The sequence below is a fragment of the Lemur catta genome, chromosome 26, assembly GCF_020740605.2.
Source record: "Lemur catta isolate mLemCat1 chromosome 26, mLemCat1.pri, whole genome shotgun sequence".
Lineage (NCBI taxonomy): Eukaryota > Metazoa > Chordata > Mammalia > Primates > Lemuridae > Lemur > Lemur catta.
Window position 1 is genome coordinate 5,460,158 of NC_059153.1, and position 27,163 is coordinate 5,487,320.

Here is a 27,163-nt window from a genome sequence, read left to right on the forward strand (position 1 = left end):
GATTAGCAAAAATGAATAAATAAAGAAAGCCTTCTTAGGATTAATTTCATTCAAGAAAGGAGATTCCTCAAGGTTATTTTTCCATGCTATTAGGGCATTTCTCTCCAGCCTTCTGCAATCCCATCTTGTGTTGTGCAGAGCTTTTGGGATTCAACACCATCAGTTGTCATCACTAATTTTGTTTTTACTACACTCTGAATTTAAATTTTATCACAGTAGTAGCAAATTATCTAATGACTGATTCTGGTATATTTTGTGGTTATTTCTTTTGTAAATCTGAATGTTTAACAGAGAAAGCAATTTAGTAATTTTCTTCCAGAACCTTATTTTGAATAATAAGCTACTTATAACCTAATGGAAAAATGCATCTAATTGCCCAGAGTATAATTTTTAAAATTCTTTGCCTAATTATAATTATAGTTTATATTAAATTTGAGGTAAATGAATACATATAATATTGTTATTTCCTAATATGTCAAATGGTCATGTAACTTATTAAATAGAAATTTTGGTCTTTTCATTCTGATTTGAAATTACATGAGTAATAGTGTTTATACCACCTAGATTTCTATGGACAGCAATACCACTATTTGCATTGTCAATGGCTTCATTGAAATCTGAGGCTTCTTTATGTTTTCTGGTACCAATTTACAGTAAAATAAAGTTTTATGATTAATGAACATTGAGTACCAGTTCTGGTTAGGCATGCATGCATTTTCGTTTGAAATAGTGATTAGACAAATAGGGAGACAATTCTAACAGGAATAGGAATAATGGATTGGTAAGGTATAAATATTTAAAGGAGAGAAACCAGTTTGTAAACTATTGCTCTCATCATGATTTAAGTCACTGGAAGTAGAGTTGGACATTTAAAAATAAACTTATTGTATCTCAGAGTGTATAATTTTTTATTTCAGTGAATGATGATAAATTCCTATCTAAAATCCACTTGGGTTTATCCTCGCTTATAGGAAATAATATGACATTCTTATATCGAGTAATTATTTTTTCAATTAATATATCTGAAAAGAAAAAATAGAAAAATAGAACTCCCTTTTTGGGGTAGGTAAGGAAAAGATAAAAAGAACAGTATCCTTAGATACTCGAATATCTGAAAGCCAAAAGAAACTGAATGGATAAATTTAACTGTTGGATGCTATTTATTTCATTCTGTTTGTTGATAGTATACACAATCGAAGAGATGTTTCCTTGATCCATGCAACCTTACTCTGCCTGTAACACTCTCAGTAACACCACCCAAGCAAATAAATACTGAGAAATTCCCCAGGAGAATTACAGAATCCCCAGGTAAAATTTCAATTCTGAAACTGCAATGGATAATCTACACAAAGCTCATTCCCATTAGTTCCAGCTCGTCTTGGACTTGCCAAAGCCACCCCACAGCTTAGGAAAGAAGCCAGACTATGTGTTGGGTGTGGCCAGGCACCACCATGGTACGTTGGGAATTTCTAATAGTCATGTAAAACAAGGATCTGATACACCCTTGGAGGTAATGGCACTCTGTCTTCAAATATCCCAAACAGCCATATGCGCTCACCATGATGCCATTGTGAATGAAGCCCTTTCTGTACCGTGCAGGTTTCAAATGTGGATACTCTTCGGTGCTGGTGACCTGGATACCCCAGACCTTCTTCCAGGCTGCGTACAGCTGGATATGAACCGGGTAGACCCCTGAGTGGTGTGGGGCCACAGCATAGCCCATGTTGATAGGGATTCCGTGTTCCTGAAAGAAAGCAAGAGCAACACCATGATGGCGTGTGGCCAATTAATTCAAATTGTTTCCACAAACACCTGTTTAGAATACATTGAATTCTATGCTAAGTAGGAGGGGGGGAAAAAAAAACACTAGCAAGTGGAGTTTTTATCTTTCAGCAGCTCATAATCTTATAGGGCTCTGATGGTATAATCGATATAGTAATTACTTGGAGCATGTGGTGTGTGGGAGAGATTAATTCTGAATTTTGCATACAGAAAGTTTTGGGAGAAGATAGAAAGTGAACTTGGCCTTTCATCAGATAGAAATAGGGGAAATTAAAAAGGTGTCATTTCAGCAAGTGCCCAAAAGACAGAAGATGAAAGAGCATTGTGTGTGTGTGTGTGTGTGTGTGTGTGTGTGGGTGGGTGCATGTATGTGGGTGAGGGTGGGTGCATGTGTGTGGGGGGGGTGGGTGAGGGTGGGTGCATGTATGTATGTGTGTGTGCATGTGTGTGTGTGTGGTGTTGAAGAAAACCAGGAAGGTAAGTATGAAGCATGAAGTGACGAGCTTTTACAGTTAAACTGAAGGATGCAGAATTAATTCTATTTGAACACTTTAGATAAGGAGGCTCTCAGCACAGGGCACCAAGATCTCTCCAGATTTTAGGAAGGACCTAGTGACAACATGTCAAGATGAACTAACTATAAGTGGGGAGAAAACTAATCAAGCCTGTGCATTAGAAAACTATTTATCTAGTACAGATTAGGTAGAGATGGGCAAATAAATCAGATTATTGGTAGCCAAGTTAAAAGATTAATGCCATACAAGATCCAGGGAGGTTTGGGATACGGAGAGTGGAGGAAAGACAAAGGTTAAGATTCCCCCCTTGGTTTTGAACCTTAGCAACTCAATTTGTTTTTATAAAACCTACGCTTTCCTATGAGATGCTTACCTTGGGTAAACCGTCAACTCTAAAGAGGAAAACAGGTATAAATTTAAAACAGGAATGTAAAAAGGTTGTCAAAGAATGGTATTACGCTGCTAGGTACATGAAATAGATCGGCAGTGTTCTAATTTCTGCTTCTTTATATCTCTCTCTTTAAATGCTTATCTGCTTTATAAAGACTCCTTGCAGGATTGAATCTCATCAATTGAGGTTATAAATGACAATGCACAGTCATATATGGAGCTGATGGAATCAATAAACAGAACACAAAAGTGTTGACTTGACAATTGCCATTTGTATTTTCTATTACATGGTATGCAGCGTAGAAAAAAGAATTCAGTCTGGTATAATAAGCAGGCAGTAAATGGATCACATTTCTACAATTTCTAAGTCATACCCCACACTCAGCTCAAAAGACGGACCCTAAATATTTCACAAGCCTCCATCATTTTTCCTTTTATGTAATGACCCTCATTGTGTAGCCAAATTCACCTCCCTCTCACCAAGACTCCTCGCGTTCTCTAACATCTATTACAATAAATGACTCTGTAGAAAGCCTGAATTATGAAATCAATGCTGCAAAATGAGCTGGAGTCTTTTGCTAGGCACCAGGGAGAGCTCCATTCTCGGTGTGTGTGGGAGAAAAATACTTTTCCCAAAAGCTTATATTTTCAATACAAGGCAGTGCTGGAAAATTCCAGTCATAAAAGTACTTGGAAAATACCAGAGAAGGGGCAGGCAACAGCTGTTAACCATGACACATCACGAGGGTACGTCTGCTGGGACAGACCCTAACTTCTCTCTGGTTTGTTCCATGCTGCCTAAGGAATGGTCTGGAAGTTCTCTGAGGATGAACAGTCACCCAGCAGCCAAGACATTGCCAGTATGTGGGTGCTCTGGGTGTGAGGTACAGGTGGACTTCCTCTTGACACAAATCTGGGGTCAAGGATGCTCGAACTCCTCTGTCTGGAAAACAGAATCTGTCTGACTGTTGCCTAGAGAGGTTTCACAGGAACAGGAAAAAAAAATCTGTTATCCTCAGTTTTCTCTCTCAAGTGATTCATACTGAGGTTTATAAGCCTTGTTCCATAATTTGAAAATAACAAAATCAACAGCATACAAATGTGAATCATCTTTACTCATCACCGTGTTAGTCCTTATTTCCAATCATTGTAGAATATTTTATTCCAAATTTGGGGCCTAAAATGCTAGATAAGTAAGTTTCCTAGACACAAAGAGATGAAAAATAAAATCAATGAAAAAAAAATTGAGAAATCAAACAACTATATCTCGCCAGGAAAAAAAAAAAAAAAGTTCACTTTTGACAGATAGTAAAATGAATTGTAGAACTTTCATAAAAAACCAGAAGGTAAAAAGCAATTGATTTGGTGAGTAGGAAGGAAGGGGCAGTAAAAAGATTTTATTATATTTATTGATTTCTGGGGGCTTGATGTTACACTGTTTTATAAGGTCGTCATATCACACTGGCAACTGGAGCTCAATCAAAATAGTAAATCACACTAGGTAATTATGAGTTTATGCTTTTTCAACCTAAATGATAACACAAAGTGAAAAGTAATTCCCTAGTAACTCTTTTCCTGGTATCAAGGGGCTTACTGAACTAGAAACCTCCATTCTTTACCATCCAGGGTTTAAAACTCACTTCACAGAGACTTGGTCAACTAAAACACGAACTAAACATCGTATTTACACAAGATCACAAAAATTACAAAATTTGCAAGGCTTTCCGATGTAAGTATAAGAAGCACTTGACATTCTATAAAAAATCCACATAAATGACCGAGAACAAATAAATTCAAACATGGCTTTTATTATTTTGAGAACCATTTCTCTTAGAGGATCTAGGAATTCTACACTATTATAATATGATATGCCACCACAAATATTTACAGGGCAGTTTGACTGGATCTAATATCTCTAGTTACATTAAATCCCAGCTGGTTGGGAAATGAGACATTGTGGTAATTTATAAACTATATTAAAAAAGGGTCAATATTTTTCAAAAATTAGAATAAAATAAAATGCGTTTAGCACTAAAGCTCTAACAGCAACTGAATGTCATTTAATTTTTATTTGATCATTCCTACTGATCATATATCTCCTTACAATTTCTTAGTACCTGATATTTATGAAGTGTTTTTACATTCATGTCTAATGTGATCCTCATGAGAGTCCTGTGAGGACTGGATGTTGTTCATAAAGTATGGAAACAGAGGCTCAGAAAAAGCATATGACTTGTTCCTGTTCACAAGTGCCAGAGCTAGACTTGTACCCAGGGCCTCTACATTCATAGTCTTTGCTTTTCCTTTTCCACTAAGTCAATTCCACTGTGATCCCTCCCCTCCCCACAGTTAATAGCTGAAAGTACTTTACTTAAAAAATGGGAATTTATATATATATTTCTGAACTGGAATTCCTATCCACTCTCTCTTTTTTATTTTATTTTTTTTAATTTGGAGAGGTTATAAAGCAAAAATCTACATTTCTCAAAATCCTCTGCAGCTAACCTTTTTTTTTTTTTTCCCTGACATAGGGTCACTGTCACCAGAGCTAGAGTGCCATGGCCTCGTCATAGCTCACAGCAACCTCAAACTCCGAGGCTCAAGCGATCCTCCTGCCTCAGCCTCCTCAGTAGCTGGGACTACAGGCATGCACCACCACACCTGGCTAATTTTTATATTTTTTTTGTAGAGATGGGGTCTTGCTCTTGCTCAGGGTGTGCGGCTATCATTGTTAATGCAAATGAGGTTCAGCCAATTAGAATTACTCAAGACAAATTTCAGAGGGTGCTAGGGAGGCAGAGGCTAAATTCTGGCAGCTCCTAGCTCCTGTTGTTGGCTTGTAAGAACTTGAAAGAAAACAAGAGGCTCTTCCACAGCGGTATTTGGTGCCCATGTGCAAGGCAGCGGCAGAAGTTTATTGTTTCGATCAGAGCTTCGTGGCGGCCTCAGAAATGGTAGCTCCCCGGGGAACCAGTTCAGTATGGCCCTGGGAGTCCCTGCATGAACACAGCATGCTGCTCCAAAGAATTGAGTTCATGACTTATATATCAAGCACTTTGCCAAGTACTGGGGTAGACTGCGTATAAGACATGACCTCTGCCTCCATTAAGTTTGAAATCTGGAGACAACTGTGGAAATCATTCAGATAGAGTCATCTTAATTCTTATTGAGTTTTGACCTAAGAGTGTTTAATTTTGAAAAAAAATTATAATTTTTAACATCTAGACATTTTTCTAGTGGGAAAAAAAATGACGTCTCTGACATGCACATCCGTGCAAATCATCCTTTAACATTGTCTTAACAGATATTTAAGTTAAAATAAAAAATTATGATATAGAGGCCTGCAGTTTTAATTTTCCTTAGGATTTAATTAGTAATTGGGTAAATTCAATTCAATATAACAAATCATGACTAAGAAGCATTTGATAAGAGTAGAGTATGGATAATTACTAGTGTTGCGGTGATAACTCTAGTGATGTAGTTGAATGAACAATGAGGCTTTGTTGTTGAATTTTTTCTACACCCAAAAATAATCAAATGGAACTTAGATTCAGAGGTAAAGTACTTTTCTAAGAATGATTTCTTTATGGTTTTTAGATAACAGATAATAAATATGAACTTTAGAATTAAAAGGATAATAATCTCATAAAATACTGAAAGGAATAAACTACTCCAGATCAATGGCTGTTGTAAAAAAAAAAATGAATATCTTGAATCAATTTCTTTTAGTTTTAATGAGCAGAATTTATATATATACGACTCTGTTAAGGATAAGCTAGAAAAAGATAGCATTATTAGATCCTAGGTATTTCCCATGGAATTCACATTAAAAATAAAATTGGATATTTAATAGTAACTGAAAGTTTTAAAAATAGGACAAATGAGTATATATTCATATATCTAAATATATATCGACATATACAAAGAATTTTAAATGGTATATTTCCACTCCAATCTCTGTTTGCATTTTTACCATCAGTCTTCTTTCAAAAATAATTCATCTATAATTCACCAGGATGAACTCATCCAATGGTTCCTTGTTGCGTTCAGGTTAAAGTCCAAACTACTTAACTTCACTCTCCAAATATCAGTAGTAATTTCCTCCGGGGATGCTCTCCCGTCCTAGACCGAGTTTGTTCAGCTAAGTTTGGGTCCTCACAGTCTTCCATGAATCTCTCTATATTAACACTTTCTCTCCTGCATTTGAACGTCCCTGCCAACAGAGCCTGACCCCTTTGTGTACACAGATTCTTTCTTTTTCACATAACTGTCACTGGAATCTATCACACTACATGGACTAGAGCGAGTCCACAACAAAATATGTATCATTCCAAACAGTATCCTACAACCTGGACTCTGGGGACAGACGGTGTGGATTTGTCACTTATTAATTATATAACCTTGAGAGATTCCCTTTTCTGTGCCTCCAATTTCTCATCTATAAAATGGGGTTAATAATATTAGGGGATTCAATAATGAAAAGAATAAATGCGTTGATATTTACTAGGCTTAAAATAGTGCCTATGAAGTCATGAGCTCTATTTAAGTGTTCAGAAAAGATACATAGATCATTCTGGATAAAGTTCTATCAACTTTGGAAAATGCAAACACAAGGACTGCAAGCTGTAGCCAAGGACAATGACTAAAGATTGAAGCAGAGGAGAGATTTAGAACCACAGCAAAATACATGCCAATTCCTAAGTTCCATAGAGACGGAGCAGAGGGGTAAAATCAGAAATAATGGTGGCCTGTCCAGCACAGCTATCTCCTCTTCCCAGCCTGCTCTATACCCAGAGGCCAGGAGGGACTCTAGGATATACTACAGTAGGGACTATTGCAATGGGTTCCCTCGCTTTCTTGCTTTCTGTTGAATTTGACAAATGGAGACTCCAGGTAGGAGACAAGAAGGCAGACACAGTAAGTGGGATATTTATTCTCTTAGCTCCCTCTATGCAAAGTCTTCTTGTGCTGTCAGACCCCTTTAACCAAAGCTTAAAGCAACGGTCAAACTGTCCCCCAACACCCACAAAATATGCAATTCTCTCCGTCTCGTTACTGGTGACCTCTTTTGTCCATTGCCCCTTCAAGCTTGGGATTTTGTAACTCCCTTCCCTGCACTGCGGCTAGGTATTACTTAGGTATTTCTCTATACCCTGTCTATTCCTTTGTAAATAGTGTTTTTATTAAATCCTCTGCAAATACCATCATCATCTCTCATCTTCTGGCACCTGAGATGCTCCAAATAGTCATCACAAAATCTCTCTTAGATCCTGGGGACACAGATTCACTCTATGGTGAAACTCGGCAATGTAGGTAAGGCAAGGAAGGGGCAACGTAGGTAAGGGGAGGAAGGTGCAATGTAGGTAAGGGGAGGAAGGTGCAGCGTAGGTAAGGCAAAGAAGGTGCAACGTAGGTAAGGGGAGGAAGGTGCAATGTAGGTAAGGGGAGGAAGGTGCAGCGTAGGTAAGGCAAGGAAGGTGCAACGTAGGTAAGGTAAGGAAGGGGAGCAGATGCCCTTGACAGAACAGAGCTCCATTGGTTGATTCTGGTGACCACACCTTGGAGCCAGCATGCATTCAGCTCTCCTTTGCATGTGAAGATAACCACGTCCTAACATTGAGCAGAGGGATCTGTAGGCGTCACACGGAGAGGCGGAAAGAACCACAGGTGAGCAAAAGCGGCACCCTGGTGCTGCATTTTTTGGACAGTCACTGGCAGATACTTTTCAGAAGACCTGCCATACCACGGAGAGCCAGAGACTTAGAGAAGAGCTAGGCGGGTGCAGAGGGCTGGCTCACGGACACAGGACTCATTCCTGGACCTCACGCCAATGGCTGGGCAGAAACTTGAAGAATGGCTGGAGGTGTCAACACAAGAGCCAGACAGATCCCATTTTCTCTGCTGCTGTGAACTTGCATTTGTACTTCAGGAGATGGGGCTTACGAAACCATGCTATGCTTGGGATGTTTTTATGTCCCCAGGGCTTAGCAGAAGGTCTAGCATATTTTTGGTATTTAATAAATATTTTAAAGGAGATAATAAATAAAAATTCTATTAAATAGATATATCATAGGTGTTTAATAAATTTATGTAAATGGAAAAACACATGAATAATGACTGCGGAAATGAATGCGCTTAGAGCAAAGAGGGAATGCATGAAACAGTGCCCTGTTGAACTTGAAGTGTTGATTTGTCCCCCTCAATGCACAACTTCTAGGGAGTGACACTGATGCCAAAGAGAATAGAGCTCATTATCTGTTTTTCCTTTCAATAAGGATTTGGGACCATACTGTCAACTTTGAAAATGGTGCTAGAATCATTGATTTTTCCACTGTGTTGTGGGGACCGAAATTGTCTTCTGTTTTCATAAGTGATAAAAGCAATGACTATGTGACCCTGGAAATTGGCTGGGTCAGTCTTGCCACTTTTTGGACTGAAGCTTAGTAAATGGTGACAAATCTCTGGAGGGCTCTGTGTTACAAATGGATTTCTTTCTTTTGAAAAAGAACTAGCACAGCAATGGCATTGCTTGCACAGAGTTGAACTTTCCAAGCCTAAGCAGAGCTATTCCGGGCCACTGAGACACAGTCCTTTAATATTCTTGACCCTGCTGAAGGTCTGCTTTGCCACTTAAAGGGAACTAACAGAACTAAGCAAAGCCTTCACCCGCGTTGTATAAAATGTGCCGTTTCAGCTGAGTTGGCAACTGCACTGCTAACTTTTTGTGTTCAGAAGTCTTACTTTATTGGCAATCAAAATGTTCAACACATTTTGGCTTATTAATTCCCTTTACTCAACACATATTTATTATGCACCTATGCTTTACCAGGAATCATTCCAGGTGCTGAGGATATAGTAGTGAAGAAAACAAAAATAATCCCTGCGATCGGGGAAACTTACATTGTAGCGAGGTGCAACCGAGATTTACACAAAACAAGTCAGTAAATCGAAAAGTGTATTAGAAGGTGATAAGAACTATGGAGAAAAATAAAGCACAGGCAGAGACAGAAATGAAGGGGCATGGGTTGCAATATTAAATGGATTATTCAGCAAGGGTCTCACCTACTTTCTCTGGAAGATAATATCTCGATTTAAAGTCTAAAGTTGTGAAGGAATGGGCCATCCAGATAATTTAAGAATGATTATTTCAGGCACATGTGCAGCCCGGGCATTGCTGAGGAAGAGCGAGGGTTCCATTGCTTCTGGAGCAGAGTTAGCAAGAGATGACGTCCAGGGACGGGGTTGCTACAAACAGAGTTTTCTACAAACAGAGTTTTAAGTTTTCTAATGTGCAAGTCTATGGGCACTGTTGGCATTGACCTCGCTGTCTCATCCCAGGGGCTGCACAAGTCAGCCGGGAAGAGCAGGGATGGGGACAGATCCTTTAGCTGCTTATGCATAAAGATTATTATAATTATCATATGTTTTCTATACATACGTTCACGTTTCAAATTCAAAGCATGCCTACTGTTTCATTTTTATTTTGCTATTATCATGTGGACGCAGCAGTTGTAACAGGAGCAAGTGGGAGTTCTCTTCTGCCTGATATTTTTTCCAGCGAGGTGAGAAGCAAGACCATCAGCCGAGAGCGTGGCTGGGGCACTTGGCACGAGGACAGAGGAAGAGGCACGCAATTGTCATCAGCCTTGAACAGGATACCCTCCCTGAGTTACTGCTTATTCTTTCCCCAACACCGCAGACTTTCAGACCAGTCCAACCTAACGAGCGCAACACTGTAATCGTCTCTCTTAGCCCACGTCTCCGCAGGAACTTCCTGAGGACTCAGCATTGATCACCGACAGCCCACTCTCCAGTGAGAACATGCACAGACCCCACAACCTCAGACCCACACAGCCCCACCTGCCTTCCAGAACCCACCATGAAAGCCCTCGCCCTTAGCTGGTCTGGGAGATGAATTTGAGAAACGTGTTTCATTGCCCGGCGAATGAATAGCAAGACAACCCTCTCTTCTCTGGGAAAACTCAGCTCAGTCATTGGCTTTCTGTGGGGAGCAACTCAACCTGGGCCGGACCCCTTTGGGTTCAGTAAGAGAATTTGGGGCTGAGACTCAGATTGTGTTGCTCGTGGCTTGGTGGTCGCAGAGTGGGGGGAGACTGAATGCCTCCCCGGCAGCCACCCAGCTATATTTTGGGCTACGTTGGTTTGGAACCCCTGCTGGCTGGGGGCTCACTGGCCACAGACGCATCCCTGATTGCCATGAAAGAACAGATCTCTGGATTTTGGCTTTGCCTCCGGACAGGTGAATGCCATTTAAAGGTACCATACAGTGGGGAACATGCCTCTCAGTTTGGGGAATTCCAAACAAATTCCAACAAATTCCATTTGTTTTTGGTTGGAGAAGCCCCATGTGAGCGTGGGAACTTTCCTAATCGTTTTGATTTGCCATCCTCAGGCTTATTTGTTGAAACTGCAGTTTGTTCATTTGCAATCTTTTGAATTTTTTGCTTATGTTTGTGTGTGGCCATGGGAAACCAGAATTCGATCCCAGAATGCAGGGTTTTGGGATGCATTCTCCAAAACCAGTCTGAGTAGAGCTATGAACCTATGAAGAAAACGAAAATGATATTTTTTTGTAATACTGTTTGACCTCAATACTCTCTTGGGTATGGAGAAACTTGGCCCATCACTGGGTCATTAAATTATAATACATCTTTCAATTAGATTTGTTTGTCATGGTACCAGAAAATGGGATAAAATCCCCTATCTTTTATGTTCCTTTATCAAAACAAGCCAAATCAGATTAAATGTAGAATTTTAGTACAACGGACAGAGGCCTCTAAGAAGGCTGCGGAAAGAGAATCTAACCCTGAAAACCCCATCCTGCAGTCGGAAGGAAATTCTTTCCTGGAATAACTTCGGGTGGCTTTGGCCCCAGCTTCAGTCCCCGCTGCAGCTCTGCCATGATCTTACCTACGACCCAGGCTCCAACTCCAGGTGAGGCTGCACTGGGCCGTCCACCCTCCCCCCTGGCCTTCTTGAAATTCCCTTCTTAGTTCCCCGGCTCCCCCTGTGAATCTGGGGCCCCTACCTCACTCCCTTTGGCCCTTCTTAGCTCCTCTTTCTTGAAGGGCAGTCCTGAAAAGCCTGGGTGTGTGGTCTCTCCCTCCTCTACCTGCCTGGGTACCCAATTAGGCCAAGGTCCTCCTTCATGCCCAGCAGGGCAATTTCCTTTGAGGCAGGTCCCCGTAGGGGGCTTCAATGGAAATAGACAGCCCGCCAGACTAATGGGGGTTTATAGCCCATTCTCCACTTTTGATTTATGTAACCCTGCATGCAGGGACAACCCACAGCAGAGAACTGATCTCTTTGAGTCTATTTTTACCAGCCATCATCCCACCTGGGCGCGTGTACAAAGCCTGCTCAACGTTTTGTTGCCCTCTGAATGCTGCATTGTCTTACAAAAAGCCTGCGAGGAGGGTGCTCAGCCACATGCAAAGACCCAAGTGACCAAGTGAGGACGGGACCTAGCGTGGCAGTCCCTCTTCGTGGCCCCAACTGGAATCCCAGTGACAGAGGTGAAGGTGAGGTTCAACACTTTTAGGGCTGGGTTTCAGATGGGCTCAGAAAAGGAGTCCCTAAGATCAAAAGTTCAGGAAATAAGACAGGAGGCAGATGAGAATCCATCAGCCTTTCCAGAATTGTAGAAGCATACAGACAGTATGCAGACGCAGATCTGGAGAACACTGAAAACTTGAGCCTGATCCACATGACCTTTATTGGGCAAAGCATGCCTGATATTCAGCAAAAGTTACAAAAATTGGAAGGTACCTTAACCTGGCTGAAGTGGTTGATGAGGCTTTTATAAATCAAGAACAGACTAAAGAACAATAATGACAAAAACAATGCATGAAATAAAGCAGCAGATTAAATTTTTGGCAGCGGCCCTCATGAGAATCTTCAAGTGTTCCAGCAAAAGAGGTTTTCATCCCCAAAGAGAGGGGAAAAGAACTGGCCGACCCTCCACTCCCTAGGGAAAAATCAATATGCTTACTGTAAAGGGGAAGGTCATTGCCAGGACTGCCCCAAGCTGAAGCGGGAGGGTGGTCTGGAGCCCGCCCTGCCCCTGGCTGGGCTAGCTGGGGAAGATAAAGACTGATGGGGCCCCAGGGTTCCCCAAAGCCTAAGGAGATTACAGCCCATAATTAACATCTCCCACCAGAAGCCTAAGGTAACAATTAAGGTAGGTGACAGACTGGTTGCATTTTTTGCTTGACATTGGTGCAACATACTCAGCTCTAACGCTCAGGTTAGGCAGTCTCAGAGAGACTCACTGTTGATGAGGGTGTCCGGAGAACCCTCTCAAATATTTTCTCCAGCCGTTAGGTTGCACTATCAGAAATTCTGTCCTCACACACAGCTTCCTTTCCATGCCAGAGTTCCCTCTCCTACTGCTGGGTTGAGACCTTCTAAGTTGCAGGCTCAGTGACCTTTCAGAGCAAGCAAGGACGTATTGAAGTTCCTCCAGAACATTCCCAAGCTTTGCAAGTGGCTCTGCTCGCTCCTTTGGCCATTTCTCAAGCTCTGCTCCCTGATTCTGGATCAAGTCAGCCCTGAGCTCCGGGCTACGGGACGACCCGGAAGGGCGCATGTGGACCCCACTCGTATCATGGCAGACCTGGGAGTGTCTCCCTGCTGACTCAGGTGGTACCTGTTAAAACTTCACACTAAGGAGGGTCTTCAGCCCCTCGTTTCAGCCTTTCTGGAGTATGAACTTCTTCAACCTTGTTGTTCTCCTTACAACACCCTCATTCTGCCAGTTCAAAGACCTGGAACCCAGGAATACCGGTGTGTTCAAGATCTCAGGTCAATGAACCAAACAGCAGAGGATATTCATCCTGTGGTACCTAATCATTACCCCCTCCTCATCACTTTACGTGGAAATTTTGCCTGGTTTTCAGTGATACACTTAAAAGATGTTTTCTTTTACATTCCCCTTGCCCCTGAATCTCAAGAACTATTTGCTGTTGAGTGGGAAGAGTTAAAATCTAAAGCCAAATGCCAGTATCGTGGGACTACCCTTCCTCGGGGGTTTAAAAACTCCCTGGGAGTCTTTGGAGATATCCTGGCCAGAGATTTGATGGAAATAGTTTTGGACAAGGGAATGATTTTACAGTATGTAGATGGTATCCTGGTAGCCAGTGAGACTGAAGCTCGATCAAGGCAGCATGCGTAACCGTATTGGATTTCCAGGCTGGCGAAGATCATGTCAATAAAGTGTCTCAGAGAAAAGCTCAGATCTCACTTCCCACTGTCAAATACTTGGGGTTTGAATGGTCTCAGGAAACACAGAACCTCCCCCCAGACCAGGGAGAGGCCATAAACTGAGTATCAGTCCCACCACCTGTAAGCAGTTGGGGGCATTGCCATTGGCCTTGCAAAATGACCTCTTCCCTAAATTACTCTTGTTCTCTCCCCAGCACCTCAGGTTTTCAGACCTGTCAAACCCAGTGAGAAGAACATTGCAATTGCCTAACTAACTGTCCCCCAGGACTCCTGATGGCGCACCAGCCACCCCCAACAGCTGATTCTTGACCAGAACACAGGCAGAGCCCATGACCGCAAACCCCACGCAGCCTGGCCTGTCTTCCACAGCCCGCCATGGAAGACCTCGCCCCAATCCCAAAAGTGCCCTTTCGTCCCTGGCAACACTCATGGTCTCAGTAATTGGCTTTCTGTGCAGTGAGCAACCAAACCTCGGCCAGACTCCTTTTGGGTTTGGTAACCAAACAGTGGTCCAGAACAGTGGGATTATGAATACAATAAAGACTTGTAATGCAACGTCTGGGCAGATGGAAACAAGAATGGTATCATCCACCACATGATCACTTCATTTCTATAGGACTGGAAGCAGAAATATGCAGAGAGAAGGTATTCAAAGTAATTTTACTTAATACAAATCACACTATTTTCATAATATATTCATTTGTAATTTTGCCTTAAGTCACTAATATACATCAATATCTTGATATATCTTCTCTTTATTCATGATAGTACCTCAGGTATTTATATACAGCACATATTCTTTTCTTTTTTTTTTTAAATCTTCCAGCTCATTGCCTATGTTCAGGGAGTAAAGCACTCGCTGGCTAAGACGGACTAGCTAGGGATGGGTTTGTGTGAAATGGACGAGTTGAAGACAGGTAACTGCCCTTTTGGAAGCTGGATACAATGTGCTTTATTTTCTGATTTTGAACACATTTCCAAACTTTGTGGATCCTTCCACAATTATATACAGGAGCTGATGGGTTGAGATCATTAATGCAAAGCATCACTTTGCAAGAAATAGGAGATTTATAGAAACTATTACTTTCTCTTAGCAATGGAATATTTTTCTAATATTATTTTTGAGTCAAGCTGAGATTTCCCTTAGGAGGCATTTTTCCTCCCTTAATGTCAGCTTAACACATTTATGAAAAAATGTTTTAAACATTTGGTATATGCATGAGCCATCCTGATTGTCACTTCCCTCCCCTGTCCCCCAAATACAAGGTGTTATTACATTTTGTCCTTCTATGACATCCTCTGCCTTCTCTTAAAGTAATTCCTATGTGTGATTATTTGCAATTTTGTGAAACTTTTACTATTAGGTGAAGCAGGTTAAATGTTATCAGACAAAAAAACTAAGCTTATGTTAATAAATGGTACCAAAATATTCAAAAGAATTAAGTAAATATGTTTACTCGAGCTACTGGCTATAGAGACTATTAAATAATTATACTTTTCTGTAGACATGTTCACATGTTTCAAACTAAAATTATGCTGAATTATTACATTTCCATTATATTATTTCCATTTCCATTATCATGTTGCATTGGTATCATACTTGGAAATATAAAGCATCAATACAGTTGTCACCCTAAAAAAAGTTTACCTCAAGCACCCCAATTCTCCTATATAACTGACCAGCTTTAACTCTCTCCACTGTGAACAGGTTTGAAAACAATTTCTCATATTCGCATATTGCTCAAGTTACTGCAAAAATGACTGCAGGGAACTAAAGTGTCAACTATAAAAAAATCATGAAATGATGAAAATGTTCAGCCACTATAGATAAAGCATAAAGGACACTATCAAGCTGAGAGAATTTTTCAAACTCAAAAAAGCAAAAGAGAGAAAAAAAAAAAAAGAGAAAGAAAAAGATGTTCTAACTACTGGTTTTGAGGGATTATTCAATTTGAATGGGCTATAGTCAGTAAAACAGTTATATAATAGTGATATAAAATTAGAGTTAAACAGTAATGCTAAAAATTAAAAACTTTGGCTCTTGAATGTTTCACAGTCATTTAATAGAGTATGATCATTGACACAATGAAATTAAAATTTGTCAGTGAAAACTAATTATGCTATTATTGACCATTTCAAGGATCTACTCACAAAATTGTTATCTAATAATTAATTGACAAATAGGCACAAAATCTCTCTATCAATACTCTCTTGAAAGTGTTAGGCCATTATGTTTTAGGGTATTTTTCTATATAAATACTTTTAGAGTGCTTAAAAATTCTAAATAATGGGGCAACTTGAATTTACACAAATCTCAAAACAATTTAAGAGAAAAAAAATACAATGGTAAAGCATTCAAGCATGCTATTGAATAGGGAGTGAGTTCAACCTCTATACCAAAAAATAAAAACAAAACAAAACAAAAAAAAATTGGATTCAAAAATAGAGGAGTCTTTTTTTCTTGAGTAATGGGAAATCTGTAGATAAATGATTGCCAGTGTTGGTTCATCAGTTCAAGATTGCCAAAAGTGCGGTCTCTGATTCTCTTGGCATTTCCATCATAGCTGGATGGATACCTTAGCTCCAGCCACTTGGACCACATAGTAGGTAAGAAAAAGGAACAAAAGCAAAGGGCTGAAGGGCAACATCTGCCTCCCTCATGCATCTTTCCTGGGGGCCCCATCCCATGATGTTTGGCTTACATCTGATTGGCTAGAACTATGTTAAATGCCCACTACCTGAAATAGAAGAAGTTCAGAAATTCAGTCCTTGAGCTAGATACTTTGGCTCCACAAGCAAATCTGGCTTTATTTGGTAAGGAAGAATGTAAACATGGGCACTGAGGATGCATTTAGAAGTGATTACCAAGGACTGAAGACATCTGTGCCCTGAAAGGAGAATATTGAAATAAGGACTCTTACGTCCTATTGCTAAGCGTCCACTTCCTAATCTTATCTACGAATGACCCGTAAGAATACTGATCTAGGAGATTATAGGAGAACAACAAATCATAATACATTAATTAGGAATGTGGGGAGGTGATATGAGAACTTGGGGAATTGGTATTTCAAATGATGGATCTCTAAGCAAAGGTGAGCGACAAAGTTGGGTTTAGGGTACCTGAGTTTCTAACACGTGGGATAAAGAGTTTCTCCATATTCTGGCCCACATGAGCTACTTGATCTCGTCAGCTTCTCATTCCCAACTGAAAGCCTCCTCTGAAACCAAATCAATTTCTTTTTCATTTCCCCAACATTTTATGCTCCTTTTGGAGATTTGTTAAGGCAAGAATTATTATAAATGGTATTTTATGCCCCAGAAATATTACATTTCTAAGGCCATAGTTGGTCACTAATGATCACTGATGAATAGATGTGCATTAATTAGGGATTCGTGAAACACTGTTTATGGTGATTCCATTTTCATATACCTTCTTCTGGATCATGTGAGTTAAGATCTGGTAAACCTTTGACAGCAATGAACTGCCTCTGCTCCACATTTTCTTTCTTTCTTTGATTTTTACAACGCTTTAACAAATGTGAAACCCATGCTTAGCACACCAGCCATGCAAACACAGACTGCAGGCCAACTCCCGCGGGCTGTAGGTCGTTGCAGAACTGATGCATATTTTATCGGAAGAGAATGTTACTGGAGGCATAGTCGGTGCTCTTCCTCACGCTGTCTCTCTTTCGGGGAGCTCTCTTCCTGCCCTCCGCCTCATGCCCCCCGCCCCCCCATGTTTCACAAGTGCTGTCCGCCTCGATTGTCTGTCCTGCTTTTCATTTTTTCTTCCCCTTGTAACTAACAAGCATAATGAGCGTCTCTTTGTGGCTGGACTGTGTTCTGCACGTTTCTCTCAAAAACCTAAAACGCCCCTTTGTTACATTTCCCGTGCGCCCCCTCCAACGCCCCCCTCCCTACCCTGCTCTGTGAGTCGGTCCGATTCAGTTTTGCATCCCTGGTGTCAGGTAAAGTGCTTAGCAATAATGCACGCTCACTGATTGTCCAGGAAAGGAAGAACAGAAGGAAGAAAGGGAGAGAAGGAGGGAGGAAGGGAATGAGCAAACGAAGGACTGACACAGGAAAGGAGGGAGTTGGTTTTCACACTGGAAGTGTGAATTTTTGGACACGATTGAAAAACAATTTCAAAGGTTCAAGTGTTCCCATGCATGTGGATCTAACTCTTTCTAATTTTTTCACTTATGTATTTAAAAATATAACTTTTGTCATCCATGCTTTTTTCTCTTGCAATATTTGGTAAGATATTAGATTCTTTTAATTACTAAGTATTTGTGATGCCCTTTGTGTACTCGTATGGAATTACGGGTACACAGGACTGCAAAGCCAACTGGAATGTCTTGTTTCTCATTCCAACTTGGCTATTACGTCACCTTGAAAAAGTCACTTTCGGCATCATCCACCTCTTATTTCAAAAGGAATGATATATGCTTCTTAAGGAAATATGCTGAAAATAATGATGGCCATGGTGAGAATGATGGTGATGACAATTATTTGCCGAAATGCTGAGTTCTCAGTTACTCTGTTAAGCAGCACACACATATAAACCTATGCACACAGCATCTAATCCTCATAAAAACTTATGAGGCAGGAAACACTGTCATCTTTCTTCTACATAATTGAAAATTAAAGCACAGGAATTTTAATTTGCCAAGGTTACCCACCTAGTAATTGGCAAAAGATGGAATTTGAACCAGGATGAATCTGAAGCCAAGCACAGGGGCTCGACATGCACACTGAGCAATTAGGTAATGACAGGGGCATTGTGAACTGTCACACATTGTAAACTGTCACACATTATAAACTGTCACACGAAGGATTCTTATGTATAAAAATAGCCAAGATTTTGTTGTCTTCCAAAGAACATGAATTTTTTCTTTTGTAATTTGTACACAGTCTATTGTTTTGCATAATACAAATAAAACTTAATAGATAAAATATTAATTTGCTTAAAAGCAAGTACAGTAAATATCACCTACATTAACCAGTTATTAGCTTATCTCCTGGGGGAAAAAACCTCTGGTGCAATTTTCATGTATGAGCACTTGAAAAAAAAATAGAGTGCCTCTAGTTAATCTTAAAAGATTATTTAAAAGCATAACACCATGGAGAGATCAAAGAAAGCAGAAAGAATGACATCCAGTTCTTTATACTTCCCCAGAATAATAACAACAGGGTATCCAGAACAGACAGATGCAAACCTTAATAGACTTATATTAATGCATTTTGGGTGATATAAATAGTTCATTTCCTTCAATTATTGCTGCCCAATTTAAAGTGCATTTTGTTGGTGGAATGTATTCCTTTGATTTTAAACATGTTCGGAAATAAAATAGCTGCTTGACAAGCAGAAAGATGCTGTAGTTAAAACAGGAATTTGGAGAATGGGGGCTCTGCTACTGCCCTCTGCTAGGAAGATCAGATAGATAAATATGTATTGCAGAGATTGTCTGTCTAAGGAAAATTCTTTCACGTACCTGCCAATACCAGACCAGTAAGTCAAGGGCTTACCATGATAAAACACATGACAAGAAAAGCCATTTTTCTCTAAATCCATTACTAAGCAGTATGAATATTAATAGCTAATGAAATACCAATTCTAATTTGCAGGCAAAAATTCATGCTATCCTTCATGTTGTAAGTTTGGTGAAAATAGGAATTGATGAGAACCCTTAGAGACTGCTTGAATATGCCAGCTTAGAACTTTATTAAACAATATTATCCCACTTGTAAAATGAGTAAAAATCTTATCTAATGTCAATGAGTAGATGAAAGGAGAGAAATAAAAATATTTTCCCTGCTATTCAATATACCAATCATTATGCCATTTATACCCCTTAATTTTCCCTACTAATCTTCTCAGTTTTATACAATAGCATCTCCTTCTCTCAATACAGAAAGATCTGTAAGTTCCTCAACAATTATTCATTTTTGCTGAGGTCATTTATATGCTTGATCCATCTGACTTCCAAATTCAGAGCAACTTAGACTTCTGTAATTTTAGAGATATCTGGGACCTTGATGGTCTAGTTTGCTCATTTCATTTCCCTGAAGTGGGAATCTGGCTACCAGACCCAGATAACATGACGATGGCTAGAAGAGAAAGCTGTCAAAATCGTACAAACTGGAAATAGGAGACTGGGAAACTAGGAAAAGTAGGCACAGGAATTCAGAAATTTTAGGAACATGGTTTAAGAGCATCTCAGCAGACTCTGAGGCCACAGCCAGAACCCTGTGGACTAAAATTATTCATATTAACAACAAAAACCTTTAGTCTTTTTGAAAATGTGATGTGATACTCAGCACACATTTATTAATTTAAAAGCAATAAATTATATATTTTAGGAAGTTGTTCACGGAAATGGATAAAGCAATAAATCACTCAAATGCTGAAGCTCTTCAGTGGCAAATACGTAGCTTATTCACTGTAATACAATATTCCACATTGATTTAGTATGAATAAGGGTTGAATCTGTAGGTATTTAATCTTGGCTATCTTTAAAACACAAAGTACTGACATGAAAGTGCAAAGTACATTGACAATATTGTCTTAAATATGAAATATAATTATGGATGGATTGTATCTGTGAACAACACTTTTAGACAATATATGAGAAATGTGTGCATATTTAACATAAAAGCAAAACTAACATGATACAATGAAGAGATATTTCTACTGACTACATGGATATATAAGAATACTTTTAAACTGTAATAGAATACCATCTGTAAATAAGTGTTCTATATGCAGTAACAAAACCATTTAAGTGTTCATAGAAATGAGCTTCAAATTTACTGGCTGGTGTTTTATAATCTTCCACTGTGATTTTATTATTTTATTCCTTCCTGAGACCATTTTACTCATCATAGGTTTCCAATAAATTGAATCAACTATATTCAAGATCATGCATATATTCCATTTTCTTAACATTTAGCAAATTTTCACTGCCCTGTCTTCCAGGAAAATTCCATTAACATTTTATCTCCCTATTTAATCTATTTTCAGACTTAAAAATACCTTCATGCCTACCCTGCTTTAGGATTTTAAAATACTGATAGAAAAAAAAAAACAGATATAACAAGATTCAATAAACAAATTATTTCCAAAACCACAGTGGGGTTTAATTTGAATGCTTCTATTTATTGACAAGTTCAAGCAACTGAATGGCAGCAAAGATCTATGGTTTACTAAAGGAAAAAGAGCCAAAAAATAAATATTTTTCTCCAGATTGGTCCCATACTAACTACAGTATCTTGGTTGACTGTGTTTATTATTAGACTAGCACTCTCGCAGTACACACACAACATGTACATTCATGTATTAAGCATGCATACACCCGTACCCACACACACTGCTTACATTTGTGCTCATGGATTAACATATATGTACACATAACCTCCATATATATATATTTTTTTCACACGACATATATGTGTGAGCATGGATTAAGTGATAACAGTGTTTTAGATTTTAAAAGCCTCTTCTAACATGATGAAAGGGTAAAGAATCAGTTTTGCAATATGTTTCTTGCATGATTTTTAAACCAATTGTAGAAGAAAATGAACTATACCTAGATGGAATTCAGAGACATTCCACAAATGAAACCATTCTGATTGACTGGCGTTTTCGTGACCTATTTTTGAAATAATCAATAACAAGGTATTTATACATCTGAATGTGTTTGAATCATTTTTTGGAAATGCTATGAGAACTGTGGTTTTGAGACCGACAAGCCCTCTACCAGCCAGGGTCATACCAAGGAATAATGAGGAATGTCGGTATAGAATTTTAAGAAAGGTTTAAACACTTGATTTTTATCTGTATAAATTGCTCATTCAGTTTGAAAATTTCTCTCCATAATTGCTTCAATTGCAGCTAGATGAGTATTTCAAAATGTTCCTTCCAAATCTGTGGGCTGATGTTGTCCACCACTGACCAGAGAATGTCAAAGCTGGAATTGATCAGTGGCATTATCTGGTCCAGCGCTTTTTGCCTGGCAGATGAGTTGATGTAAATTAATTATCTGAAAAGCTTGCAGTTCGGTAAATGGAAAAGGGAGTCATTACCATTTTGAGGGAGAAAAGCAAGGCTTAAAGACATTAAATAAAGTTGCCAAATTTATCAGAACTTGTTACTAGCAGTTAGGACTAGGATTTAGCCTGCCAATGTTTCAGTCAGTGCCTTGCACCATCCTCTCCTATCTTGATACTGTTGATGGTCTCAAAGTGTCACCTGGATGTGAAAAGATAATAATTTAATAAGAAAGAGACATATTTCCTGGCTCTCTGGACAGCACACATATTGGCATGTCATGTTGACAGGAAAGGTGCTGCTCTGAATGTCACTGCTGGAGGAGTCTTGAGTTTTATTGAGCTGAACTCCCAGAAGGAAAAGGACAGTGCCATTTCTGCATGTGTGCTTAACGGAATTCATTTGAGTTGTGATATTTTGACCATGCAAAAGACAGTAAGGCCTTTTTTTTTCTTTACAAAATATATTTATAAGCATAAGTCTAGCTTCTAGCCACAATGACTAAACAAATGTAATTGCTCTGAATGGACCCTAAATAGCTTTCAACATTTCGTTACAAAGCAATTACATCTGGATCTTTCCCAGAGCTCTCAGCATGGCTTTAAAAAGAGAAATTATACAAACAGGTGAAATCAGCCATTATGAAATATAACCTATGTGCCTAAAAGGCAAGGCTTCATAGTGGAAGTGAAGTGGAGGAGGAGGTTTAAGCCAGGTGATCAGCGCGTTTTATTTTCTAGTTAACTGCGCTGAAAGAATTTAGCATGCTTACTCAAGGTAAGTTTACCTTTGAAAAGGGAAATATTTATTTAATTTTGTGATGCTGTGAAGCAGTACAACATTGATTAGATATTCCCTAACGTTTAAGTAAAAACAACCTCTTGTAAATTCATATTTTTGAAAAAATTGACTTATTAAAAGCAAGATGCAACTGTATATTTGTTTGTATTTAGAAAGGCCATAATCGATGAATTCACACCTGATCAATGCTTCCTGGGTGCCAGCCATGGCTCTAAGCGCATTAAATGTAGCCTCACGGCAATCCTACGAGGCAGTCGTTAACTATTATCTGCCTTTTTCCAGATGGGGAAACTGAGACAGAGAATCTAAGTGATTTGTTTAAGATCAAGCCACAGATGGAAGGTGAGGATTCGAACACAGATATTCCAGTGCCTGAGTCTAGGATCTAACTACCCTTTCTGCTGTCTACACTGGCTGCTAAGAGTCCTGTGTGCAGGTCTGACACGGGTCGGGGGGGGGGAGTTAGAGAAGGAAAGGGCGACCATTGGCATCATGACTGGGCATGGCTTTATAAAATAGCCCAGGATTCATTTGGCCCTGAGGCTCTGGTTCAAAAGGTAACTTTGCAAAAATGAAGCAATCAGCAATCACATGGTATTAACGAATCATAACTGTTTAGTTTAAGACGGGGGTTCCTACCTGGGGCACAGGGTCTTTGGGGGAGTCATAAACCCTTTGTGATTATACACCCCACTGAGTGATGATGTGACAATGTACACCTGACCATTTCTCTGGGGGAAAGTTTTCTGTCCTTTGTTAGATTCTTTAAGGAATAGGAGGCTTAAACTACTGTCCGCAGCAGGGATGGGCAAACTTTTTCAGCAAAGGTCCAGATAGAAATATTCTGGGTTTTTCGGGCCATCTGGTCTGTTCTGCAGCTGCTCAGCTCAGCTGCTGCCGTGTGACAGCAGGGGCAGACGATGCGTGAAGAAGGGGTGCGTGTGGCCGTGTTCCGATAAAACTTTATTGATGGACTTTGCAATTTGAACTGTGTAGGATTTTTATGTGTCACAAAATACTATTGTTCCTTTGCTTTTCAATTATTACAAAAAAATGTTTAAACAAATGCTCTTAGCTCAGGGATCGTAAAACAACAATCAGCAGCCCAGATTTGGTCCAGAGGTCCTAGGAAGAGAACCCCTCATTTAGAGCAAACAATTATCACCCAGCACCACGGGCGTCATCTGGGAACGATTTGAAAATGCTGATTCTCAGGCCTCTCTGCAGATCCACTGAGTGGGACACTCTGGGAGGGGGTGACAGTCTTCTGGGTGAAATGGGTACACACTGAAGTCTGAGAGCCCCTGGTCCAGAGCCATTGTTCTAAACAGTCAATTCATCCATCCATTCCTTCATGCTTGCAACAAATAATTTTTGAGAGTTTAATTATATTGCACCAGGAATACAATGAACAAAGTACTATTTTTTATCTTTATAAATATAAGAATAATCTTTCTTTTTAAATAGGAGATGGCAACTTTCTGAAAATGACTTACTTTTTGAAATATATTTTATATATTACATGTATACACACAATCTCACATCATGACCTCATCTATATATACACATTTCTGAAACAAAATATCACAGAGCAATATGTACCCTTAATACATATGATGTATCCTGATATTCTGTTCTATTCTGTTTCTTTTTTCTTTCTTTCTTTTTTTTTTTTTGAGACAGAGTCTGGCTCTCTTGCCCTGGGTAGAGTGCAGTGGCGTCATCATAGCTCACAGCAACCTCCAACTCCTGGGCTCAAGTGATCCTCCTGCCTCAGCCTCCCGAGTAGCTGGGACTACAGGCGCATGCCACCACGCCTGGATCATTTTTCTATTTTTAGTAGGGACAGGGTCTCACTCTTGCTCAGGCTGGTCTTGAACTCCTGACCTCAAGCGATCCTCCTGCCTGGGCCTCCCAGACTGCTAGGATTACAGGCGTGAGCCACCACGCCCGGCCTGTTCTGTTCTCTTTCTATTGGAGCCAACCCAATAAATTAATTTTATAATCCACTATTAGATCACAACGCACAGTTGGAAAAATACCACTATGAAATATGCTCACCAGTGCAAATTCCTTGTTGAGAATCATCTGCTCCACCAGAGACGACTCGTTGTGGAAGAGGTGGGGCTGCATGTGGCTCCACATGTGTGGAAACCACCAGAACTCCTCCACGGACCGGAGCAAAAGGTCATCTCCCTCATCTTCCTCTTCAGTCCCTGTAAGGAATAAAGTCAAAAATGGCGTTGGTGAAGATTTTTGTAGTAGGCTAAAGGTGATTTTTTGTCAGGTTTATTTTATTCTTCATGTTCCTGACACATAGGTCCAATTCTGTGTTTTCTTAATCAGAAATAAAAGACCACAAATTACAGCAGAGGTGAGGGGCTGGGGCCTGGGATGGGGTGGGCCAGACAGGCTTGGCCCCAGGTCAGACAACTGTATCATTTAGAACTTAGGGGTATGGTTTAGAATTGTTAACACGTGGTGCTAATAAAAGGCAGAACTCCTTTTAGATGATTTATTTGTGGTTTTAAAATCATCAACAGACAAATTATCAAATTATTTTCTTTACTGCACACAGGGGAAACCTGATCAGAGAGCATATATCTTTTTACTCTTAAAAGTTTTGCTTTATAGAAATCTAAAATTGAGCTTAAAACTTACTGATACAATTTGTTAATTTTTTTCTAATTACCGAAATAACACATGGTTTTTAAAGAAACATAGAAATCACAGCCATGTAACATAGAAAGCCAAAAAAACTAAAACAAAAGCAAAAACAACCTGCAAGGCCATCTTCCAGAGGTAAACAGTAGCAACATGTTTGTCTCTTTCTTTAAAACCTTTTTCTACTTATTTTTTAAAAAAGTTGAGCTTGTTGTGTAAATACTTTTGCATCCTTATGTTTTAACTTAACATTGTATACCTAAACATTTCCCATTTTAATACAAATATTTCATAACAGTTAAACAATGAATCATGTAACTGTTTATAATATAAACCTGACTTGAGAGTTTGAAACTAATATTCCTTTCTCCTCCTCTATTGGGAAAAAATTTTTAACAGTGCCCAATGCATAGGAAAAACCATTATGCCACAAGTAAGGAAAAAAAAAAAAAAAAAAAAAAAAAAGAAAAGAAAAGAAAAAAACCAATAACTTATTTCTAAGGGAATTCATTATGTTGCACTTATCCAAGAATATTTTCCCTGTATGAAATCATACAGTTTTTATAGCAATTTACAATATTCAGTTCAATTAAAAAATATTCTGAATCAATAATATAAGAATTAACTCCTATCTGGTCTCTAAATATTTAACTATATAAGTAGAATAAAATAAAAAGCCCTAGATTATAGTGTGGGGTATATTTATTTGGTTTATTTTTTCATAATGGAGCATGTTTTAAAAGTAGTGCTTGATTTTATATTTTTTCCTGAAATTAAGGGAATAAATATTAAAGATCTTTTTAAGGGTTTTCTCAGAATGTTCCAGTTATGTGTCCTATACTAAAGATTTCCTTGGTCATGAAGGTAGTGCCATGAAATGATCAAAGAATATATTGGATGTTACCCAATATCTTGAGCACAGCCTGAGTTTTGCCACTTACAATTAACTATGTGATCTTAGACTAGTTAACTTCTTTTGAGTATCAGTTTTATGGTTTAAAATGGGAATATAAATACTTATAAGGTCTTAGTGAAGATGCAATGAGATTAATTTATTAGAGCACTTGATATTGTCACTTGTAAATAGTAAGTACTTTATGACTATTTAGGCTCTCTTTCTTCTTAAAAATAATATCTACTGGTTTATACTTGCTGCATTTGGAGTTATATGTTTTCACACATTCTTAGTAACTTTGCTTGCCTAGATTATAAATTTCTTAAAGTCAGGGACCGAATCCCTTTACCTTGTGCTGTAACATGCCGTTTTCCCAGAGTAGTGAATAGATGAATAATTTAATGCCATCTTTATTAATGAAGTCAGTGAACTTCAGCAGCTTCACATGGTAACTGAAGTGCATGCCAACTTGCGTTTCTTTTTATGTACATTTTTTGTTGCTGGGATACAGTCCATCACCATAGTCCTCGAAAGGTATAAGGACCACCAAGTTTAATTAGGGTTTGGGCACCGTGAATGCCACTACACGGAGCAAAGAAATAGAAGTTTTGAAAGTGCTAAAGTTCTATGAATAAAATGAGTAGACAGAATTCTTAATTTTTGCTGAGGTTAGCTCAGATTGTTAGTATTACAGACTCATCGCTCATTGACTTTTGTTAATATATTAAGAATACCAAATATTGAAATCCAGATGAAGAAGAGTTAATCACTTTCTGAAATGAAGTGTTTATGCTGCAGAAGTTTCTGAGGGCCCTAATTTAG

General features: G+C 39.1%; 1 protein-coding gene across 2 annotated transcripts in view; it reads right to left on the reverse strand.

Annotated features, from left to right (window-relative positions):
- Positions 1-27,163, reverse strand: part of NDST4 (N-deacetylase and N-sulfotransferase 4) — a 166,742-nt gene that overhangs the window by 67,188 nt on the left and 72,391 nt on the right. For both annotated transcript variants that reach the window (XM_045537367.1, XM_045537369.1), the window contains 2 exons: positions 24,844-24,998; positions 1,559-1,744 (listed from right to left, as the gene is read on the reverse strand). In XM_045537367.1, coding sequence (XP_045393323.1) covers positions 1,559-1,744; positions 24,844-24,998 — 341 coding nt within the window. The remainder of the gene's footprint in view (positions 1-1,558; positions 1,745-24,843; positions 24,999-27,163) is intronic.